This window comes from Sturnira hondurensis, unplaced genomic scaffold (assembly GCF_014824575.4).
Source record: "Sturnira hondurensis isolate 20B ecotype Veracruz unplaced genomic scaffold, ASM1482457v3 Scaffold0022215, whole genome shotgun sequence".
NCBI classification, from domain to species: Eukaryota; Metazoa; Chordata; class Mammalia; order Chiroptera; family Phyllostomidae; genus Sturnira; species Sturnira hondurensis.
In genome coordinates, this window is record NW_028094846.1 from 5,033,995 (window position 1) to 5,056,401 (window position 22,407).

Consider the following 22,407-nt stretch of genomic DNA (forward strand, 5'->3'; position numbering starts at 1 on the left):
CGGGAATGAAGGTGGGCGTGGCAGCGGCCTCACAGTTTCTCCAGTTTTGAGTCCTCCATCCTCCGGCTTCTCGGCCCAAGTGTCGGAGGGGGCGTGGCCCGCGCGGGGGCTGGTGGGGGTGCAAGCGCCGCGGGACGTGGGTGACGCGGCTGCTTCCAGCTCAGCGGTGTGTGAGGTGTCGCGGCCCCGCCGGTGATTGGCTGTGGCCGAGCGAGTACGCAGCGGCAGTTGGTCGCCGGCGGCACGGAGGGAGAGCCGGGGCGGGCGGGGGGGATAAGGGGCAGCAGTGGCGGCGGCGGCGGTGGCAGTGGCTGGAAGAGGCGGGCGCGGACGAACCGGCGGCCGCGGCAGCAGCGGCAGTCCCCGGAGTCCTCCGGTGAAGCGCCCCCGCCGGTGCCGCCGTGTGCCCCTGGGAGAGGGCGGCCGGCACGCGAGCCGCGGAAGAGCCGCTCCCAGGGCGCCGCAGCCCTTTGGACTCTCAATCCCATCCTCGCGCTCCTGCTCCGGCTCCTCCATCTTGGCCTCGGCAGTGGCGGCTGCCGGGAGGATGTGCCGCCTTCTGGCCGGGGGAAGAAGGAGGAGAAGATGAAGAAGTACCAGCGGGCCTTGGCCCTGGTCTCCTGCCTCTCTCTGTGCTCCCTGGTGTGGTGAGTACCCTCGACCGCCCTGGATTTCCCCCGGGCGGGGGGAGGGGAGGGGGAGCAGCCTGGGTCACACCCCCACGTCGTCTCGACTTTAGGGTACGCATCTCTAGAGTCCCTAGGGAGCGACTCTCCCGCCGACTTGGCACCTCTCTGTGCGGAGATGTTCACCGTGTACTTTGGAATTTATGGACCTTAATGGGAGAGAAGGGTGCCTGGGTCGAGGGGACCACCTGGGCGCCTTTGTGTTCAGCCACCCCGCGCCTTGGGGGCGGCGGATGTTGGGCGGGCAGCGTGGAGATAGGTGCTGGGCGAGTCCCGCGGGTTCCCGGGCAGCGCCGGCTTTGGCGGGGCGGTGAGGGCAGAACGCGTGTTGGCGGTGACCCGCTTGCTACGTGCGACACTACAAACGCGCTGTCCCGGGGCGGGTTGTGCGGTGCTCCCCTGAGTCCGGGACGTTTCGTCCCGACTTTGGCCCCCAGCGCCCTGGGGGCTGCTGCTCTGAGAGCCGGAGGAAGCGCTTTTCCCCAGAGGCCTGGGTGACTAGGAGCCCTGGTTTAGAAGAGGGTGACTTAGATGTGGTGTGTACGGTGCTTTCTGTGGTGTGGCTTGGGTGATGTTCCTTAGTAGTGGGAGGGCTGCTTAGGCTCTCAAGTTTATGGAGTTTGTGTTCATTCCTGCCACATTTGGGATTTTTGGTTTGTGTGTTTGTTTTGAGGAGCAGAGAGCTTGTAGGTCAAAGGATTGCTATCAGTGTATTTGGGAAAGTTTTTCTTTCCCTCTTGGGGAATTTCTTCAGAGATGTGTGACATTTGCGGACCTAAAAGGTGCTTTTTCATTCAAAGGGATTTGCTGTTTATTAAAATGAAAATAGACTAAGTTCTTGGTTTAACTTATGTCTGCAAACCAGCAACAGTATTTTAATTTTTATGGGTAGCCAGTGAATTCCAAAGACAGTGAAATGGATGAGTTCTTGTTCACAGAAGACAGTAGCAAATAAGAGGGAAAAAACACACTTGCCTGGCAGAGGAAGTTTGATGGGAAGGTTGGTAGACGTTTTACAGAAAAAGAAATTTGGCCCTTTGTCTTTCATTCCAGACCCTCTTAATAAGACCAGTGTCACCCACTCTGTCCCCACCTTTTTAGTATCACGATTGGCGTCAAGATGTGCAGGTAGGAGATGAGTCCACTTACCCATTATACCTACAGATTTGTAGGTGAGACACCAAAACCTGGTATTCGTGCCTGCCCCTTTCAGGGGGCTGCTGAATTGTGTGTGGATTGCATCTTTCCTCTTTCTCTTGCCCATCTTTACACTTTGTTTTTCTTCAACAGCACTTTCAGAAACAGGACGAGAGCTTACACTTTTCATTCAAGTTTAAAGTGCACCGGTACCTCTATTTTTTTATTGGAATATTTTGGACACATAACATTGTGTACATTTAAGGTGCAGAACATGTAGGTTTGATATATTGATTACATATAGGGCAATATGATCACCATTGTAGCAATAGCTCCTGGCATATCACGATGATCTTTTTTCTGTGTGTGAGGGTGGAATAAGAATCTGGTCGCAGCCCTGGCCGGCGTAGCTCAGTGGATTGAGCCTGCGAACCAGACGATCTCGGTTCAATTCCCAGTCAGGGCACATGCCTGGGTTGCAGGCCAGTTCCCCGCAGGGGCCAATTCCCAGCAGGGTATGCACAAGAAGCAACCATACATTGATGTTTCTCTTCCTCTCTCCTTCCCTTCCCCTCTAAGATAAATAAATAAAATATTTTAAAAAATATGTAATTGAATGGTGGAGATTAAAGCAAGTGGATTTAAATTAACCATGCCTCTATTACTTTGTGTAATTTTTGGCTATGTTTTGCTTAAGATAGCTAGCCTCAGCTGATTTCTCAACTTTACTCATTAGCGGTAATGAGGATATCATGACCTGTTAGGAGGAGAATCAGTCAGCCTAGTATTGAAAATAGTAGTCCTCAAATACTGTAAAGTTTGTGGACTCCCACTGTGAAAAAGGGATGTTGAGGGTTTAAGTAAAGAGTGAAAGGTTTGCTGTGGCAGATCAGTTGTCTGGGCCATCGCCCTGTGCCCCGAAAACCTGTGGGTCCCGTCCCCAGTCAGGGCACGTGCCCTGGGTTGCGGGTTTGATCCCCACCAGGCCACATATAGGATGCAACCAGCTGGTGTTGTCTCTCTCTCTCTCCCCTCCCTCTCTCTAAATTCAAGAAACATATCCTTGGGTGGGGATTAAAAAAAGAGTGAAAAGTTTAAGAAACTTTAGCTTAAACATATGGGTTAGTATATTTTGAGATTTGTTTGGACTGCCAAATACAGAGACATTTTAATTATTTTTTACTGAAGCCATTGGAGTAGGATATTTAGGCTTGACGATTTCTTGGAAAGGTGGTGATGGGATTGGGGAAGAGGGGTGGTGTGTGGTGGTGGTTGGAAAAGTGTGTATTGTGTCTTTTGAGACTTGTTTGGAAAACTAAAATAGTGACATTACAGCACTGACCCAGCTGAAGGTCTACCTTTGGCTGTGGTCTGGTCGGTTGGTACTTCCTGACGACTTCATTCCCACTTAGGTTCCTAAGGCCATTGTTGGCTTTGACGGAAGATTTGTCGAAGAGTTGGTGAGCTCCTCTTAGTAGCCAGTTTTGCCATTTTTATCATTTGTAAAATTGATACAGAATTTGTGATAAGCTGAACTATTTTGTAAGTTTATGAATGCTGGATATCTGTAGTGCAGTCTCTATCTTCTAAGGCTCTCTCCCTTCCTGCCTATGTGACTGAGTTTTGTTATCACCTTGTTGGTCTCACATTCAGAGGTCTTGGTCGTGTCTTCCCTCTCCTTTGTCTTTCCGGCCTGGAGTCCTGACTTCAGATTATTTTCACAGAAAACCCGTCCCGTTCACCTTGTTATTCATTCTGGTCACTCTGTTTTACTTCTGCGCCCGTCGTGTGACTCTTCAGCACTTAGTGCAGTGTGTTTTGGGCACGCACGGACTGCAGCTGCAGCACGAGAGACGGGACAGCTGGTATGTGTTGTCAGCTCTCCGTGTCAGGCCTGCACTGCGCACTCTGTACACTTGGGCACCGTTAATCTTCACAACAACCCTACGACGAAGTATCATTTTAACCTCATTTTGCGTCTTGTAGTGAAAGCAGTAGAGAGGTAACTTGGCTAAGGTTAAGCAGCTAGTAAGTTTTGAAGCTTGGATTTGAACTTAGGCAGCCTGATCTGTAGCCAAGGATGCTGACTGTGGGGTCCTTTGACAGGAGGTCGGAAGGCCTGTGTCTGACTCCCATCACTTTCTGGGTGTGTGTCCCTGGACATGTTATGTAACTTCTCTGAATCTCAACTCTTGTATCCTGAAATTGGGAAAATAAATCATTCACATCTGAGTTGTTAGAAGGATGAAATGAGATGACATATGACAGCTTTGTAAAACTACGGGTATATCATCTTCATATTTCCTCATGAAGTCATTAAACAGATTATTCACGTGCTTATTATGTCCCAGATATTGTTTTGGGCATGGAAAACCTTAAAATAGGGTGACCCACCTTTTCTAGTGTGAGTAGTAAAAGCCCCACATCCCAAGAATCCCCTGAGTTGGTTTCCTATTGCTGTTGTGACAAGTTACCAAAAATTACCAAAAATGCAGTGGCCTGAAACAGCACCGGCCACTACATTACCTCATTACCCTCACAGTTCAAGGGTCAGAGGTTCAAAGTAAGTCTTAACTGGGTGACGTCACAGTGTCAGCAGGGCTGGCTCCTTCTTGAGGCTGTGAGACAAGAATCTGTTGTGACTTGGTCAGTTTCGGGGGCCTTTCTGCCTCCTGTGGCTCCTTCCGCACATCCTCCCACCCTCTGCTTCGGGCCTCACATCTGCTGCTGCCTCCCTCCTCTCACCAGGACCCTGGTGGTCCATTCCCTTGGGCCTAACCAGAAATTCAGGATCTTCTCCCCCTCTCAGAACTCTTAGTTTAGTCACAGCAGCAGTCTTTGACCGTGTAAAGTAACAGTCTTTTACCATAATTTAGGGATTATGACTTCCACAACTCTGGGGCCATTATGCAGCCTAATATACCCCCTCCTGACTAGGAAAACTGATCACCGCCTGAAAGGGGAAAAGGCTTGCTCTGTGCCCTGAACGATGGTTAGTCACTGTTTTTGAGCATGTCTCCCAATCAGTAAAGACCATGTGCATGCGCCTTTAGTATGTGCTTGTTTGTGAGTTATATATACATGTGCCAATATGATCTTAGCATGTTAGGGTGCTAATATATTAGTATTCATAGTTATGTAAATTAGATGAGAAAGCAAAGTAGCAAGCCTCTGTTAATGGTATCTTTTTGCTCTCATTTAAAAGGCAGTTTAAATGTGATTGACTGACTAGGTGGTTTCATGTTGCACTGTGGGTGCAGAACGGCTTGTGCTGGTCGGGAGTCTCAGCCCCGTGCTTTCTGATCCGCTCTCCTGGGTTTTGGTGGCTGAATCAGGGTGGCTCCTTTTGTGCAGCCGGCTGTGGTTGAGAGAGGTGAAATTGCCATATGCCAGGAAGATTATGACTCTGTGAAATAAAGTTTGAAGAGAGAAGAAAAGTTAATAAAAAAACCTGGGGCAACTAGAAGAATTAGAAGTGTTCAAAAAGAAATGGAAGAGTTCCAGAGATTTGAAAGGAGAAGGAGCTGTTCAGTTAAGTGGAATATCCAAGTGGAGACATAATAGAGGCACTTAAAAATGTCAGCTTCACTGCAGGTAAGGTTTGGGCTAGAGTTGTCCTCGTAAAGGGGATCAGTTTTGAAATAGAACGTTTGACTCCACTGGAGCTTCTGCATGTAGTTTAGATAAAGGAAGAATTGTGGCCAAGTGAAGCTCTGGAGGAGAGGAGGAAACTGGTGAAGTGAGAGATGGAAGGAGGCTGAAAAGCTTGAAAACTGACAGAAGGGCCTTATTTTCAAAAGAGGGAAGTGACCGATCAGCTTTTGGGAGTGGAAAATAGAAGATATTTGGCGAGCTGGTCGGTGTGAGTTCTCACACGTCGGTGTGGCAGCCAGAGGAGAGAGGAGGCTAGGACAGCCTTGCAGTGGTGTCCTTGGACCCATTCTGCACTGTGCAGCCACTCGGCCCGTCTCGCTGACTCACGACTGCATCATGTTGGTCCCTTGCTAGAACGTCTCTCAGAGGCTCCCTTTTCGCCTGGAGGGTAAAAAGTTAAACCCTCGAGTTAAAGACCTGCAGTCTGTCCCAAACCTGCTTTTGTAGCTTTATTTTCCGTAATTTCTTACACTGTTGTGGCATGCTTAACTTGTTCGCTTGGTAGTTATTTATTTGGGGATTATCTTTGTGGTTTCAAGTTGAAAATTAAGGTAGCAAAGGCATTGTGACTTGATTTTTATAGGCTAAATATACCTTATGTAATTTCTTAAAATGTATCATTATCAAGTATTTTTTTCATTGCTGTTTGTCCCCCCTAATACTCCTCTCCCCCTGGCAATCACCAAACCCCACCTTGTGGAAATCAGGAAAGTCTCCTAGTTCCTAACTACCTAGTTCCTGCCCCAGAAACGAGAAGAATGGTAAGAATTTAGTCAGGTTTTGGATTTTGGAGAGTGGGGGCAGGACATCGTTGGAAGAGGGAACAGCATGAACCAGAGACTTGGTGTATGTTCAAGGAACACACAAGTGATTCTGTGTCACTGAAGCCTAACGGGCGTCGGGGAGCGTGGGGGGTGTGGGAGTGGCAGGAACTAGGAAGCTGAAGGCTTAGGCAGTGGGGGAATTTTAGGGATTTTTACACGTCATTCGGGGAAGCTTGACTTTGGTTACGTAGAGTCTGTAAAAGGTCTTCAGCAGGGAATGGTGTCCTGAGATGGTTTGGTGGTAGGTTCTTGGCAGTGGCGTGGAGGACTGAATTGCAGAGGGAACGAGGCAGGAATTGGGGAGCTCCGTTAAGAGGTGCTCTGTGTAAGAGATGCGGGCTTGAGCTAGAGCAGTCATTACGGGGATGGAGAAATGGATGACAGAAATTTGAGGTACAGTAAACTGGAGATGGTAAAAAAGAAGCCCACAGACTGCTAACTTACGGGCTGTGTGGATAGTAGTATAGTACCACATGGTGGGAGCAAGGATGTAGGGAGAGGAGGTTTGGGAAAGGAAGATACTGTATTCAAACTTGCTTTAGTTCTGTTTTAGACTTCTTGGTCAACTTTTAAATATACTTAATTTATTCTCAGCATTAATATAGGGTGTCATTGAAGGGTTGTAAGGAATGGACTGGTTATTAGGAGAAGGTGCTAAAAGATAAAAGATACAAGTTTTGGTAGCCATCAGCTGAAATTTCTCAAGAAATTCATGTAGCGGGTACAAGGAAGACTGAGCACAGACCCTGGCAGCACCAGAATTTCTGTGGGGAGCAGAAGCATCTTATCAGAGGAGACTTAGAAGAATGGAGATGAGCAGCAGGAATGTGTCGTTGACAAGCCAAGGAGGAGGGTCTAAGTGGAAGCGGCCAAAGGTGCCGCATGCAGCAAAAAAATATAAAAGGGTAAATTCTGCCACAGCCATACTAATTTTGGTGGTATGATGGGGGCAGAAATGAGAGTCCAGTGGGTTGAGGACTGGGTGGAAGGTGAAGAAGTTGAGACGCCAAGTAGACAGTACCCTGGAATTCGGTGAGATGAGGTACAGAGGACAGGAGCTGATAACAGCTGCCGTTTGAGTGCATATTCTGTGCCACGTTAAGAATACATTGGGTTGGCCCAAAAATCCATGTAGTTTTTTCCATAAAATAAAACACATTTTTTATTTTCACCAGTAACTTTATTGACTTCAGTATTTTGAGTATGATGCTATCTCCTGCATTGTATAATGTTGATTGTTCTCAGTTAATGTCTCAGTTTGATTGTTATCAACTTCAACTGGTCTGTGCGACTGTGGAGCAGAGCCAGCCAGAACTCTGCCGCGTGGAACTCCACAGACCACTTTTGCCTTGTATAAGTAGTAACGGCACCTTCTTCATACATTGTACAAATCCTTTTGTGTTTCAGTCGTGTTCTTACCTTTCTTAAAATGATAAGGCATAATTCGCCAAAATGTTGCTTCTTTTCTTCCTTATTCAATATTAAAATGGCTGCACAAAAACTCACCGATTTTTATTTTTTTTAAATGCTCACTGATACGACAGCTGTCACAGTACAGTCTAACAAAATTTTTCGAATGAAGTTAAAGACAGCTAAGCTCTACGAGAGCCATTGTAGGGGAAAAAATGAACTTTTTGGCCAACCCAATACATGCATTATTTCATTTTCCTTGTAATAATGCCATTTCCCAGTATTGGTATTGAGGCACACATGTTTTGTGATTTCTCTAGGAACATACGATTTATAAACGAGGGACCTGGAGTTACCACTTGAGTCTCCCGGCCCTGGAGTCCGTGTCCCAGCCAGCACACTACTGAGCCTCACACACACCACCTGCCTCGGCCCCCAGGATCACGCAGCGAACGCTGCCGCTCCTCCTTTGTGATGGGTTGTGCCAGGTTCTGCTGTGCTGTGGCCTTGACTGAGGTCCTCCCTTGTTGAGTGATGGACCCGTGTTATTTTCTCACCTTTCTTTCTGTCCGTCCGTCTGTTGACTTGAGACTGTGAGATATGAAACACCAGCAGTAGAGAAAGATCACAGGCTGTGGAGGGAGCTCTATAGATTTTCAGCCACAAGCCTAGTGACTTCAGGCAAGTGAACTCTGAGCTTTAGTCTTCTTTGCTTGTGAAAATTGGGGTAGTACTTGAATGTAAAAGTTGTGACAGATTAAAAAACAGGACTGTTTTTTTTCTTCTGGAGAAAAAGAACCAGATCCTCAGGATTGGGTTGCTCTCCTCAGTTTATGCCACATTTCGCACGGGTCCCCTCTTCTGTGGCACTTTATATCGTTACTCACATTTTATCTTCTGTCATTGGTTTCACTCCTATTTATCCCCATTTTAGGCATTTGTCATAGAATATGTTTGCTGTGTTTCAGTCAACTTTGCGTATTTATTTAGAAGTGTGTTTCCTTCCAAAATAATATTACTTATGGGCTTTAAATTTTACATAGATGGTATAATGCTATTGATCTCATTCTTTTTTCCTACTTTTCCCACTTAACACGTTTTTTTACTTGCTGTAGTTAACTAGAACCGTTGTTAAAGTGAACTGTCGTGGTTAACCATGCGGCAGATGCTGTCCGGAGGGTCATATCATTCATACACTCCATGGGTATTTACTGAGTACTTGGTGTGCAGGCTGCTTCTAAACACAGACCTTATGCCAGGGAATGGGTTTGGGCGCGTGGAGGGGGATGTTTCTCTTTTAAAAGGGAGAGAAACATCCACTGGCTGCCTCTGGCGCATGCCCCTCCTTTCCTGGGCCAGGGACTGAACCTGCAACCCCTGCAAGTGCCCTTGGGCTTTGCTGAGCAGTGCGCATCCAACTGAGCCTCACCGGTCAGGGCTAATGAGAGTGGTTTGTAACGAACGGACTTCATTATCAGGCAGAGTTAACCACAAGTCTTGCAGGCTTTTTGGTTCATTTGGTTATTTTTGAACCACTTTTTTCCACACCGTATTTATAATGATAGGATCTTTCAGGTGTTTGGATAGGAGTTATGTTCGAGTGGTGAATGAGTTTGGAGAGAATTGCTGTCCCCAGCACCCGTCTCTGTGCACACCGGGTCTTCTCTATCTTTTCATTGTTGTCAGAGTTGTGAATGGTGGTGTGTTATTTAGGTTAATTACTAAATTAGTTGTTTTTTATTATTGCTGATACGTAGTTTATTTTCAACCTCTTTTTCTAGGGAGGAAAATATTGACTTTTTTGTTTCTTATATTCTTAAATTGAGAGAATTTATGTATGGTGACATATATATATGTATATATATATATTAGTTATATATATTTGGATCAGTTTTGACAAATGTGCACATCTGTGAAACCCCCTCTCCATCAAATACAGAACATTTCCATTACCGCAGAATGTTCTTTATGTCCCTTTGTAGCAAATACCCCAAAACACAAAAAGTGGTTTGATTTCTATCACTGTGGATTAGTTTTGCTAATTCTGAAACTTGATCTAAATGGAATTACAGTACTTATTCTCATATCTGAGTTCTTTCACTCGGGGTAAAATTTCCAAGATGTATCCATGCTTTTCATTAAACAGTAATTGGTTCTTTTTATTGCAAATAGTAACAGTGTGTGGATACACTACAGAGTTTTATTCTGTTGTTGGACATCCGGGCTGCTTCCAACTTTTGTGTTAGGAGTACAAGCTACCGTGATGTTTTTGTAGGCGGCTTTTTATGGGCTGTTTTTGATTTCTCTGGAGAAGTGTGGAGCTGGAATCACGAGTGCCGCAGCAGCTGGGCGTTGTGTGCTGGTTCCGGGAGGAAGACACGGGAATGCGTGCGAAGGGTTCCAGCCAGGGGTACATAACCTGAATCCCGTCATGATGAAACATCAGACAGATCTCAAAAAAGGATCCTATTATTTAACAATAAAAGGACTGCGTTCTTCAGAAATGTCAGTGCCACGTCGGATAAAGGCCGAGAACTAGTTTGGGTTGAAGGAGGCTGATGACAAATGCTGAACAAGACCTTCAACTCAGTTCGTCCTTGGGGTGGCGGTGAGGATGCTGCACGGACAGCATCGTGCCAAGTGACCACACTGCGTGCAGTCCGTACAGCACCCTGTCCGTGTAACATCTACCGAAGTTGGTGATGACCCTGGTCAGGCCAGAGAATGTCCTCGTTCTGCGGAAATACACACTAAGGATTTAGAAATAAATTAGATGGAGAAGGGGAGTGAGGGGAGGGGAGCAAGCATCATGTAAACCATCCGGCGATGGGGTGAAGAGTTTCTGGGTATCTTTGTACCATACTGGCAGTTCTTTGGAAAGCTTGAAATTGTTTCCAAAGAAAAAAACTGGGTGGGGCGGAGCCTGGGTTGGGATTTCCCCCATCGCTTTGCGAGGTGTTGATTAAGCCACTCAGATTTCTTTAATTATCATTAGTTTATTCCAGTTTTTCTGCCAATTTTGCAACTTTTTAGAAACACCTGTTTTTTCTAGGTTTAAAATATATTGGTTTATTTAATTTGTGATATTTTATCATTAAAAAATCTGTTTTGTCTGTCGTTATTTCATGCTTTTATACCATTGTTTAATTCGCACCAGCAACTCTCCTTAAGTGATTTTCCTAGAGTTTGTCTCTCTAGTATTTTCTTTAAAGGGCCAACTTTTGGTTTTCCTAATCCTCCTCGCCTTTTGCTGTCGTTCCCTATTTCTGCGGTTTCTGTTCTTTAGTCTTGCTTGGATTTACAGTGTGTCTTTTAACTTTTTGAGTTGAAAGATTAGCTCTTTTGTTCTCAGTGTTTATCTTTGATTATCTTCAAAAGCATAGTTTTCTTGCTCTTTTACCTGCATCCCACTACTTTTGATGGGTAGTCTCTGCTGTAATATTTCATAATGCTCCTTCCTGTTTCCTCTGACTGAATAGTTTTCGCTGCGAGGCTTGGACTGTTGGAGGCTGTCCTTTTATTTCACATTCTGTTGCCATGTGGTTAGACAGGATGGTTTATTAGATCTTGTGTCTTTGGAATTCGGGTCTTCTTCTGAGGCTTTAGTGTGTATATATATGGTCAGTATTTGGGACATGTTCCATGTATGTTTGGAAAGAAAGCTGATGTGCATTTGTTGGAAAGTTCTGTATGTTTCATAAAACTTGTTTTTTACATATAATAGCGGTCTCCTGTTTCCTTAGGCTTTGCCTATTATTTTGTAGGATGTAATTTTAAATATGCAACCAGAATATTTTCTTTCCACCTTTGGCTTTGTCGGTAGTTTCACGTATTTTGAAGTGATTTTGTTAGGGGCCTGTATGTCTATGTTCATTGTATCTTTTTACTGGTAGGTAATACATTTAGAGACATAGTGTTTTTCAGTTAAGTTCACTTTTGTCTACTTAATTAAAGTTGCTACTTTTTAATGTTTTGTCAGTATAACTTTACTCAAATATTTAATGAGTTGAAAATTATGCCCACCATTTTCTAACTAGGCCCTCTCTATGTAACATACTATCTGTTACCTATTAGGTAGTCTTACGTGCATATACAGTTGATGTAACTCAGAGGGAAGCAACATGAACTCATTGGAAAGTTTGACAGACTCCAGTTTAGTTTTATCCCCTACCCCACAATTCTTAAGCTGAGCTCATTTGCATACTAGCATATTCTTTATTGTACATTAACGTGTCCTAAAACTTATCATTGGATTATTTTGCTAGATTTCTTTGATAAGATTATAAAAAGCATTTGTTAAAGACAGCTAGTTCAGTATTTCTTTGTTAGGAAGATATAAAATGGTATCATTCTGAGGCATTGGTATAATAAAAAATGTGTTTCCTCATTCACTTTCTCATAGTCTAGTCTTACTTGGCACTTCAAGGCTTAATTTAGTTGCTCTGTCCTCTAGAAAAAATTTCCTGAGTCCTTCTGTCCCATTTGGTAAGAACTGATCAATACTCCTTCTATCCTAACACTTAAACCGTAACCATTATTTTTAGAAATACGTAGTTGTAACACACCCTTTAAAACATCAGAATGTCTGGCAATATTAGACTCTGGGTTGCCACTACAAGAAAAACTTCAGTCATTGGACATTCAAGTTGAAAATCTTTTGCAAGAAAAAAATTACATAGAAGTGTAATTTCTAAAATGAAAGCAATCGGGTTTAAGGGAAGATTGAAGTTCCTAAAGTATGCCTTTTAAACCTAGGCATTTATTTCATTCAGTGTCATTTGAATGCAGGCATTCATTCCTTCTCTACCTGTGTTATTATTTTAATCTAGTAACCATTAAGACCATACCTCAGAGAGGTTTTGTGGAAATTACAGGTAAATAACAAGTTTTTCTGATTAAAATAGGTGGATACATATGTAGCATCTTAATATATGTTAAGCATATTTCTTGGAGAGTGAATATTTTTAAACTAAGACATTCTGTAGCTTTACTTTTAAATAAAAGTGAACACATTTTTTGAAGGCATGTCTATGAAGGTATTTCCAGTACAAGGTACCAATCTACCTACCTACCTAGTGATTTAAATTTTTAAGTATACTTCTGTTCATGTCAAGGCTAGAACACAACGTTTAAGTACATAATCAAGTAGATTGCCCTAGAAATCACATGTAAATAGAAATCCCCAAAATAAGATTTTTAAATTCACTGTTCAATGGTGTAGAAATTACAGAATAGGGAGTTATGAAGTTTGAGTGTCAAAGACATTTTGTAATATTTCTATATGTGATCAGCAGGGCGCAAGAGGATGAAAGACAAATTAGGGGTAGTTCAAAAATAAAATTAACTTGAAGCATTCTGCATCAGTTTGTTACTCTCACTGAACCATGTCCCAGGCAAAAACACCTATTTTTATTCCTTCTCTTAGAATCTAAAATCGTTTCTGTTTAACATTGTGCTTATTCCGTGGTGTCCCCAGTTCTGAGTGTTTTCTCATCAAATCCTCAAAACAGTCCCATAAAGTAGACAGTGTTATTTTGAAGAAACAGGTACAGAGAAACAAATATTTGTTTAATGAACTTTCCAAAGATCATAGACTATATAACTTCAGTTCTTACTAATTTAAACATTGCTGTAGGCCAGTTAGCAAATTGTCATGTTGAACGTGTCTTCTTGTTACAACATGAACCTCTGCAAATCTTTGCCATACACTGGTGTTATGTGACCTCCTAAATGAATGGAAAGTTTCTCATTACTGTCTCTCTTTCACGAAGTTTTATCTTTCATCTTCCATTAGTAGTGATTTAGAGCTCCACATTCAACATCGCTGGTCATGACTTGAAGCCTCCTGGCTGTAAATTGCAGTGATCGTAGTAATTTCACATCATAACATAGCTGATGGAGTGGTACTTCATTTGCTTATATTCGTTTTGAGGCAGTTCTTCAGGAAACATTTGAATAAAAGAAGGTCAGTGAAAGATAGCCATGCTTATACAAGGCATGTTCTTTCTTAAAATGCAACTTCATCTTACATTTTATTTTTATTTCTACTTCCTGTCAGCCCCTAATACTTGTTTGCTGTGGACCAGAACCTTTGGATATCTTGGTGGTTAAAGGTCTGGAGGAGGTATGTGGCCGTTCCTGCTGAAGGGCACAGCCAGGATGACAGCTCCTCTGTTCACAACATGGTTTACTGAGCATTTTAATCTGTTGGGACCTCCTGCTCAGAAAAAGAGATTCCTTTCAAAATACTGGACAGTGTACCCAGTCACTTAAGAGCTTTGATGGAGATATACAATGAGATTAGGAATGTTTTCATGCTTGCTAACACAACATTTGTTTCATTATCCTATGAATCAGTGAGTAGTTTTGACTTTCAAGTCTTACTATTTAAAAACACATAAGGGTGTAGGTTGCCATAGGTGGCTAATCCTTGGATGGATCTGGGCAAAGTAAATTAAAAACCTTCTGGAAAGGATTCACTTTTCTGGATGTTACTAAGAAAGTCGTTAAGAGGTCAGAGTAGCAACATTAATAGGAATTTGGAAGATGTTGATTCCAACCCCCCCGGATGACTGAGGGTCTCGGTGGAGGAGGTAACTGTGGGTGCGGCAGAAATAGCAGGAGAGCTAGCTAAAATTAGGTCGGGGCCTGAAGGTGTGACCGAATTGCTGCAGTCTCATTGATAAAACTTGAACAGGCACAGAGTTACTTCTTACGGATGAACCATGAAAGTCTCCTCTTACGCTGTAAGAAAAGGCTTTTCCTTTCTTAAGATGCAGTGAGAATTGTTGAAATGACAACAAAGGCTTTAGAGTTACTTCATAAATGTAGTTGATAAAGCAGTGGCAAGCTTTGAAAGGACGGACTTCGGTTTTGAAAGAAGTCCTGTGGGGACTATGTTAGCGAGCAGCATCACCTGCTTCCGAGGAACCACGCGTGCAAGGACAGTCAGTGGGCGTGGCAGAATCACGGTGGTCTCCTCCGAAGAGGCTGTGGCAGCTACCCCAGCCCCTGGCTGCCCCAACCCTGACCACCAGCCGCCATCAACGTGAGGGCGAGCTCCCTCCGCCAGCAAAGAGGTTACATACAGCTCACGGAAAGTTCAGATGGTGGCTAGCAATTTTTAGCCATAGAGTATTTTTTAATTAAGGTACATTGAAATATCCTAGTTCAAACAGCAAGGCAGGAAAAGCAAAAGGACAAATAAATGATCCTTATTCTACCTTTCGTCTGTTTAAATCCTCGAGGGACTGGATTACGCCCATCCCGTGCAGTCTCCTGGTCCACCGATTCAGATGCTAATCTTACTTCCAACACACGCAGAGTCTAGGGTAATGGCATTGGATGATAGAACAGTAAAACAAGGGTCATAGTCAAAACAAGGGCACTGACTATTTTTTGGCTGTATCCACATTAACCGCATATTAGAACTTACACATACACACACACACACGCATGCAAAGTTCTTGGTGATGGTAGAAATTTAGAAAGTCTAGAAAGGGATAAAGTAAGAGAAATAACCACCAAAATTCTAATACAGTTTTGGATATCGGAAACTTCTGCCCCAGACGTGCGTGCACACACACACACACACACACACACACTGCACCTGCAAACACACACATGTACAGCTGATTAACAGTGCAAAAGTATGTCAATAAAGAAATATTTAGTAAGACAGAAACCTGTACTTGAACAAGAATTAAATAAAAATTATATTAAAAAATATTTAATGAATAATGATATATTGGGTTGGCCAAAAAGTTCGGTTTTTTTTTGCATGATGGCCCTAGTAGTGCTTAGTTGTCTTTAACTTCACTCGAAACAAATTTGTTAGATTGTATTATGACAGCTGTCACATCGGTGTGTGTTTAAAAAACCATCAAAATTGGTGAATTTTTGTACAACTCTTTAATATTGAAGATGGAAGAAAATGTGCAACATCTTTATCATATCGACTTTATAATTTCAAGAAAGGCAAAACACAACAGAAATGCAAAAAAAATTGTGTAGTGTATGCAGAAAGGTGTTATGACTGATCCGATGTGTCAGCAGCGATTTGTAAAGTTTATTGGTGCTGTTGACGTTGTGGCCAAAGAATTCTTTACTGTGGGGCTGTCCATATGCACTGGAAGATGTTTAGCAGCACCCCTGGCCTCTACCCACTAGAAGCCAATAGTGAGAGATAATTGACATACTTGAAATACCCAAATCAACAAAATTACTGGTGAGAATGAAAAATGTGTCTGTTATTTTATGGAAAACTAAAGGGACTTTTTGGCCAAACCAGTATCTTTATGATGTTTTGAATAGGCAGTATAGTCTTGTGGTTCAAAATTCGAAAGACAGTACTACAGAGTGAAAAATACCCTTCTGTTGCTCTTGTCAGCCCCTTACCTGCCCCCTCCCCTTCCACCAAGCTGGTGCATTTCTTTTCCTTGTTAGTTCTTTCAGAGACATTTATGCACGTATAAGTAACTTTCATTCACATGTACACACGTGGTAGCATGCTGTGTGTGTATTATTATAGACCTTGTTCTTCTGTTTTTCTTAGTTTTAATTTTATCAAAAATATGCTCATGTGAAAAAGTCAGTTAGCTCTGAAAGTTTTTTGTTTCTGCCTGAGGGCAATTCCCATTCCCCTCTCCCCACGTTCCCTTTTCAAGGAGACCAGTGTCATCCCTTAGCTGACAGAGTTTACATCGACTTCCTCATCTCTGAAATAAGTACTTTAATGCCAGTTTTAGGTGTTACTCTGCTGCATGTGATCGGAGTCTCCTAACCACATGCGGATGATCCATTTCTGTCGTAATTGGTGGTAGATCAGCATGTATGGTTAGTGTTACTGGGACTATAAATGCTGTTCACAGGTGAGCCATGTACTAAAAAAACGTGACTACTTCTCTTCCTCTGCTCTACTTTTCCTTTCTTGTGGAACTAGTATTTGATTAGTTTCCTTATTTTTGTATTTAATTACAAACTGTTTACTACTTAGGAAAATCTGTACTGGAGATTTTCAGAGACTCACTGTCCCTTTCATCCTCCTAAAGGTTCCCCTTCCGAGAACCTTCCGTTCAGACGGGCTGCGTCTCTCTGTTCTTTGTGTGTGTACGACTGTCTCCCCGGGATTTCTCTTTCCAGGCCCCCAGTCCCGTTCCCACTGTTATCCCAGGACCATATAGATATAGAGTCAGCCTAATTAAAAAATCATGTGGATTTCAAATCTTCCATTTAGATTAGCTTGGGTTGTGTAAAATTGAGTTTTTTCTAGTTAAAGGATTGTCAAATGTTGGCAGTTTTAAACAGCTCTACTCAATAGTATACTCCTTGCTAAGTTAAATTTGTTATTGTTTCTGTTGTCAGCAGGGACTTTTCTTTTGTTAGGTCTTAGGACTGGTGATGGATGGTTTGATTAGAGTTTATTGATTAATTTCTTAACTTTATGCCTAGGTATATACTTTCCGTACCCAAGACTGTCTTTAATAGGTGATTCTTTTTAGTTTTCCACCTGTGTAAACTCATCATCTACAATAATTCATAATTTTACTATCTCCTTTTCCCATGTGAACTATCTCCTTATCTTATTGACTTGTAGGATGTGTAAGTTTATCGGCTGTGTTTCAGTGCCTGTGGAGATAATCATATTTTTCCTTGGTATTTTTGCATGCCAAAATAGATTTTATTGTATTGAATGACTTTTGAATATCTACTTGACCATAATATGGATATAATTTTTTTGTTGTGTTCCTAGCTACTCTTTCTTTGTTGTTTTCTTTAGAAGTTCTGTGTCTGATTTCATAAATAGTAGTAACGTGTTCATTTTTGTATGCTGTTTCTGTTAATTTTTTTGACGTTACTATTATGTTCCCCATATAAATATAATTTGGAAGCTTCTATGCTTTGAAATAGTTTGGGTAGCCTTATAGTTATTTGTTCTTAACTCTTTGGTAAAATGTGTAATGTTATTGGCATCTGGTGCTGAGGTTAGTTCGCTCTCTGACAGCTTTCTCAGCTTTCTGAGATAGTCATCAGACGCTCCTTTTGTGAAGTTTCTCCTGTCTTACCTTCATGAAATTCACGGTTCCTTACTTGGAATGCAGATAACAGTCTATTGTTTCTCTTAGGACATTAAATTAAAGAAACAAACCCTGTCTTTTATGTAGATTTGTCTTCATCATTAAGTTCTTAAGGGCATTAGTTAACAACTACCCTTGTGCTCAGTGACTGAAATTCTAGTCTGTAGTAGGGCATTTGTTGGTTTAACACCTTTTCCTCCTCTCTCTCTTTTTTTTTTTTGGTGGTGGTGATGGTGGATGTTTTACAGGCTTCCCAGTTGGCGTGTGTGCTGTAAAGAGAGTTCTTCAGCTTCATCGTATTACTCTCAAGATGACAGTTGCACGCTAGAAAATGAAGATGTACAATTCCAGAAAAAGGTACTTTGAATGAGGTTGATGTATTCTGTATGTCAGCTTTCTAAGACTTCCTCCAAGCATTCAGAATAAAAGTAATTTCAGAAATCCTATGACATAATTTCTGGTGGAGGTTTGCAGTTCTTCCTTGGTATAATCTGAGGAGTTGCCTGGGCAATTCTGAAATTAAGCTACCTCTGAGATAGTTACGTGTTTACTCATACTGCTCGTGTTTGGGCTGTGGGAACTTCCTTGGTGCTGCGGGAGGGAGAAAGCTAGTGCTATTCGGGGAGCTGGAAACTAGTGGCGTGCTTTTTAATACACTAAGTATTTAAAGGGTTTCTAAAGAAACTCCAGTCTTGTAAATGGAAAACTGTTAGAAATGAGGATTATAGGTAGTCTTCAATCAGTGGCTGGGTAAGATGAATAGACAGAGTCCAAGCAACCTGGTGGTCTCTAAATAATTTATTGTTTTATCATTTTAAATGAATAGAGGTGAGTATTGACCAGATTTGCTTCTCCCCCACCCTTCCCCCAAATTAATGTACTTATTTTAAAATACCGAAGGAATTTACATTGACCATAAAATATTTGTGTTTCTCTCCTGCTCCCCTTCCAGAGGAACCACAGTTTGCTGTTTCTCGTGAAAATGTTCGTGCCACTATCTTAGCTGTAAATGTACCATTGCGTAGCAAAAAAGTAATATTTTCTTCAAATTAGTATTTTTAGTTTACTATTCTATAGACTTCCCTTTCTCCCCTCACAATATCTCATGGACACCTTTTCATATTGCTATATTCTTCAAAAGGCTGCATTTTAATTTTATATATGGATATATCATGGTTTATTAAACATTTCTTTATTGACAGACTTGCCTTGTGTCTCAGCGTTGTGTGCATGTGTGTATATGTGTGCATTTGTGTGTTATGTGCAAACACATAATTCTATGGTTGGTTTATTTTTTGGCATATTTAGAGTGGATTATTTAAATTTTCGAGTTATGTAGACTATTTCTGGGATGGAACATTTAAAGGTTTGAAGAGTGTTACTAAATATTTCTCAAGAAAAGTATAATTTTACGCTTTCACCCATTATCCATTAGATTTAGATGTATTCTCTTCGAGAAGAAATTTGAAAACTAAATGTTACAAGAATGAATTTAATTAAGTAAAGCATTAAGAGAGAAAACATTTTTTCAGCGAACATTTAGGTACCTACTATGGGCTATACAAAACAAAGATGAATGCAAACTTTGCTTTTGTGAAACTTCTGTTCTGGAGGATACATTTAAGGACATACAGGCACCGGAAATGCTACCTTGAAAATGAGTGTCAAAAAGAGAGAGGACACAAAACTCCAGTACGTTCACTTCTCAGGTATTCATTCGCTGGGTGCCTAACACCTAGCGGTGGTAGGATTCAAGTGCTTACTGAGCGATCACGTGTGGCTCGTGACCTCATTTAGTGTGTCTGTTAGGTGTAGTGACAAGGAGGGGAGGCAGGAAGGTGGACAGTGACATGCAAACAGACGTGATTGGAATGAGATGCACACGGGATGGTGTGTTGGCTGTGAAGTGTGGGGAGAGGTCTTCAGTGCTGACTGCTGCAGGGCTGCTGGTGAGAAAATGCTGACCAGTTAGCCTGTCTGTTTGTGCAACACAGGATGAAGGAGAGGGGCCTGCCAGCGCCAAGTCACCTGGAAAAGTGAGTTCACATTCACCTGTTCCTCCGGAAGAACACAGAGTAAAGGATGACGGTGTCGTGGATGCACCAGTAAGCCACGTTGCTTTGCTTTTTAACGCTGTGCCTTTTCGCCAGTTGATAAGGTGGAAGACCTTGGTTCGGTCACCGTATTGGGTATTGATACTTCTCTTTGAAGTGCCGTGGAACTGGTGTTAGTGCCGTGTCCCTGCTAAGAGTGCTGCTTTTGAAAAATGCAATTACCACTTACTGATGAATGAGGCCATTTCTCTGTAGTAAAAGTTTGGGTGTGAGTCCTCATTTCTCCCTGGGTTTTATTTTGGCTCTCTGCAGTGTAGCCTGTTGCTTCAGATCTTCAGGTGTCAGAAATTTTTTTCTAACTCAACAAAAAAAAGAATTTGTATGTAGAACGCAGTATTTTGGTAACAAAATCTTATCACTTTTGTGGAATATGAAGTAATAATAGGTTAAAATGTTTTTCCTTTTTCTCTTATATTGTGTCCTGAATATTATTATTTTCCACTTTGGGGATATTTGGGGAAGAGAAAGGACTAGGGAAAAACTATCTCGCATATTAACAAAAACAAATTTCAGCTCACAATGAGGGAGAACTCTCTTTTTAAAATTCAGCTAGAGCTATTTTATGAATTAAATTAGGTTATCTAAGGAGATAGAGTGAGTTTTGTTTGGGGGGGTCCTAGAAGACATTTGTCAAAGATTTGTGCCTAAAAGTAAGAAAAAGGTGAGCTATGTGACCTTTGTAATGATACGGCTATCTGGAACAGTCCTACCGTTGTTCATTTTCTAGTTTTTCATCGTGGCACACTTGTGCACACACTTTCAAATATTTACTGCATCTTAGAGACCCGTGCTGTTCAGTACAGTGGCCGCTGGCTACCTGTGGCTGTTGAGCCCTGGAAACAGCAAGTCCATACTGAGATTTGCTATAGTTATAAAATACACATCAGATTTAGGAGACTCTGTAAAAGAAAATGAAAGGGCACAAAATACCTCAATTTTTCCACATTGCATATATGTTAAAATAGTAATATAATTTAATGAACAAAGTAAGTCATTTTTCTCAAGGCCTCCACCATAAAATGTGAACTATTTGCATCCCTTTGTGAATTTCAGTATAAATAATTCCCCAAATGATCACATTTCATACTCTTCTGACTCTAGGCCTTGTGTTTTCTTTTTGCTCGCATACTGGCCCTCCTCCTCTTCAAAGTCCTAGCCCTTGTAGTTCATTGTCTCTCTCTTCCCGGAGCAGGGCGTGGGCACCTCCCACTTGATACTCGCTTAGTAAGCGGTCAGTGTGTGCTGTGTGCTAGGTGCTGTGCCAGGACTGGGAACATGCAGATCAAGAGAATGTAGTCCTCGGGGTGCTCATATTAGTGGAGCTGAGAAAGAACAGCTATAAATAAGAGGTCTTCTGGGTGCCGTGATAAAAGTGCACAGGGACCAGTGGAGCCTAGAGAGGGGAAATGGCTAGTTCTGCTTAGCGCTGGCTGTGGGGGGAGGGGGTCTGCGATAGGGGCTTTCAAACAAGAGTGGATACTGGGTGGATTTCAGGTTGTGTTCGGGAGGGACAGATGGCCCGGAGCACCCAGGATGAGGGAGCAGCAGGGTCCCTGAGTTGCTCCGTGTTGCGTTGCTGTTTGTTGGTGCTCATTATATTCCGGACTGCTCAGGGGCAACAACTGTGTGTTGTGTTATTTCGTGTATTTACATAGGATTTCTGTGTTGCTACTAGGGTTAATTACAGTTAGAGGGAAATATTTATAGGTCTGAAATAGGAAGTAGGAAAGACAAAAGACAAGATCCTTTGTCCTAGTTTATGAAATGTAATTAAACATGTGTAGAGCCCACATTTTAATATGAAATATATTCCATTGACTGGTAATATTGCGAGAAAGGATTTTCACTTTTTCAGTGAACATTCTTTATATTGTCACTTTTGAGGCATACTTTTTGTACAGTCCTGTTCATCTAAAGAGAGAATTTATTAATCTCAACATTTAATATAACTTTCTTTGAAACAGAGCACGGAGTCGGAAAAGTTAAGTCCACCTGTGACTGAGATGCTGTCTTCAGCTGACCTGCATGAAGATTCTTCCAGTGCAGCTGTGGGCACTGAAAACAATGAAAATATTTCCAGCTCATCTACCTCAGAGATCATTCCAGTCTCCAAACTTGAGTAAGTCATTACAAAGAAAAAAGAGAGAGAATCTCATTTAATAATGATAGAAACATTTTTATAGAATCAGACAGCTTGACGTCAAATTTAAGTTTGGGCTATATACTAACCTAAGCTATAATGCCTGCGTTTTGTGTTTTTATTATTTTTAGTGTAACGGTCTTACAGTGAGTGCTTACTCTGCCCCTAAACTCAGGGTCAGGTTGCAGTGTTGAGTGTCGTGTAGGCTGCAGTGTTGAAGTCTTTGTGTCGTGTAGGTAGAGTAAGGTTCTAGTTGTTTAAGGAATGCAATACTTATTTGAATAATCTTTTCAATAATTATCAAAAACTCAAGTGGCAGATTATTTATTTGCATTAAGTATTACTGCCGCGTTCTATATATACCGC

General features: G+C 42.1%; 1 protein-coding gene across 4 annotated transcripts in view; it reads left to right on the plus strand.

Annotated features, from left to right (window-relative positions):
* Positions 1-280: 280 nt before the first annotated feature.
* The window catches only part of SUCO (SUN domain containing ossification factor), a 63,650-nt gene continuing 41,523 nt past the window's right edge, over positions 281-22,407 (plus strand). For 3 of the 4 annotated variants that reach the window (XM_037035355.1, XM_037035357.1, XM_037035356.1), the window contains exons 1-4: positions 492-647; positions 18,036-18,144; positions 19,782-19,892; positions 21,866-22,020. In XM_037035355.1, the coding sequence (XP_036891250.1) occupies positions 586-647; positions 18,036-18,144; positions 19,782-19,892; positions 21,866-22,020 (437 nt within the window). In that variant the 5' untranslated portion in view covers positions 492-585. Of the gene's footprint in view, positions 648-18,035; positions 18,145-19,781; positions 19,893-21,865; positions 22,021-22,407 lie in introns of all 4 variants that reach the window. The other variant, XM_037035358.1, reaches the window with a different exon arrangement.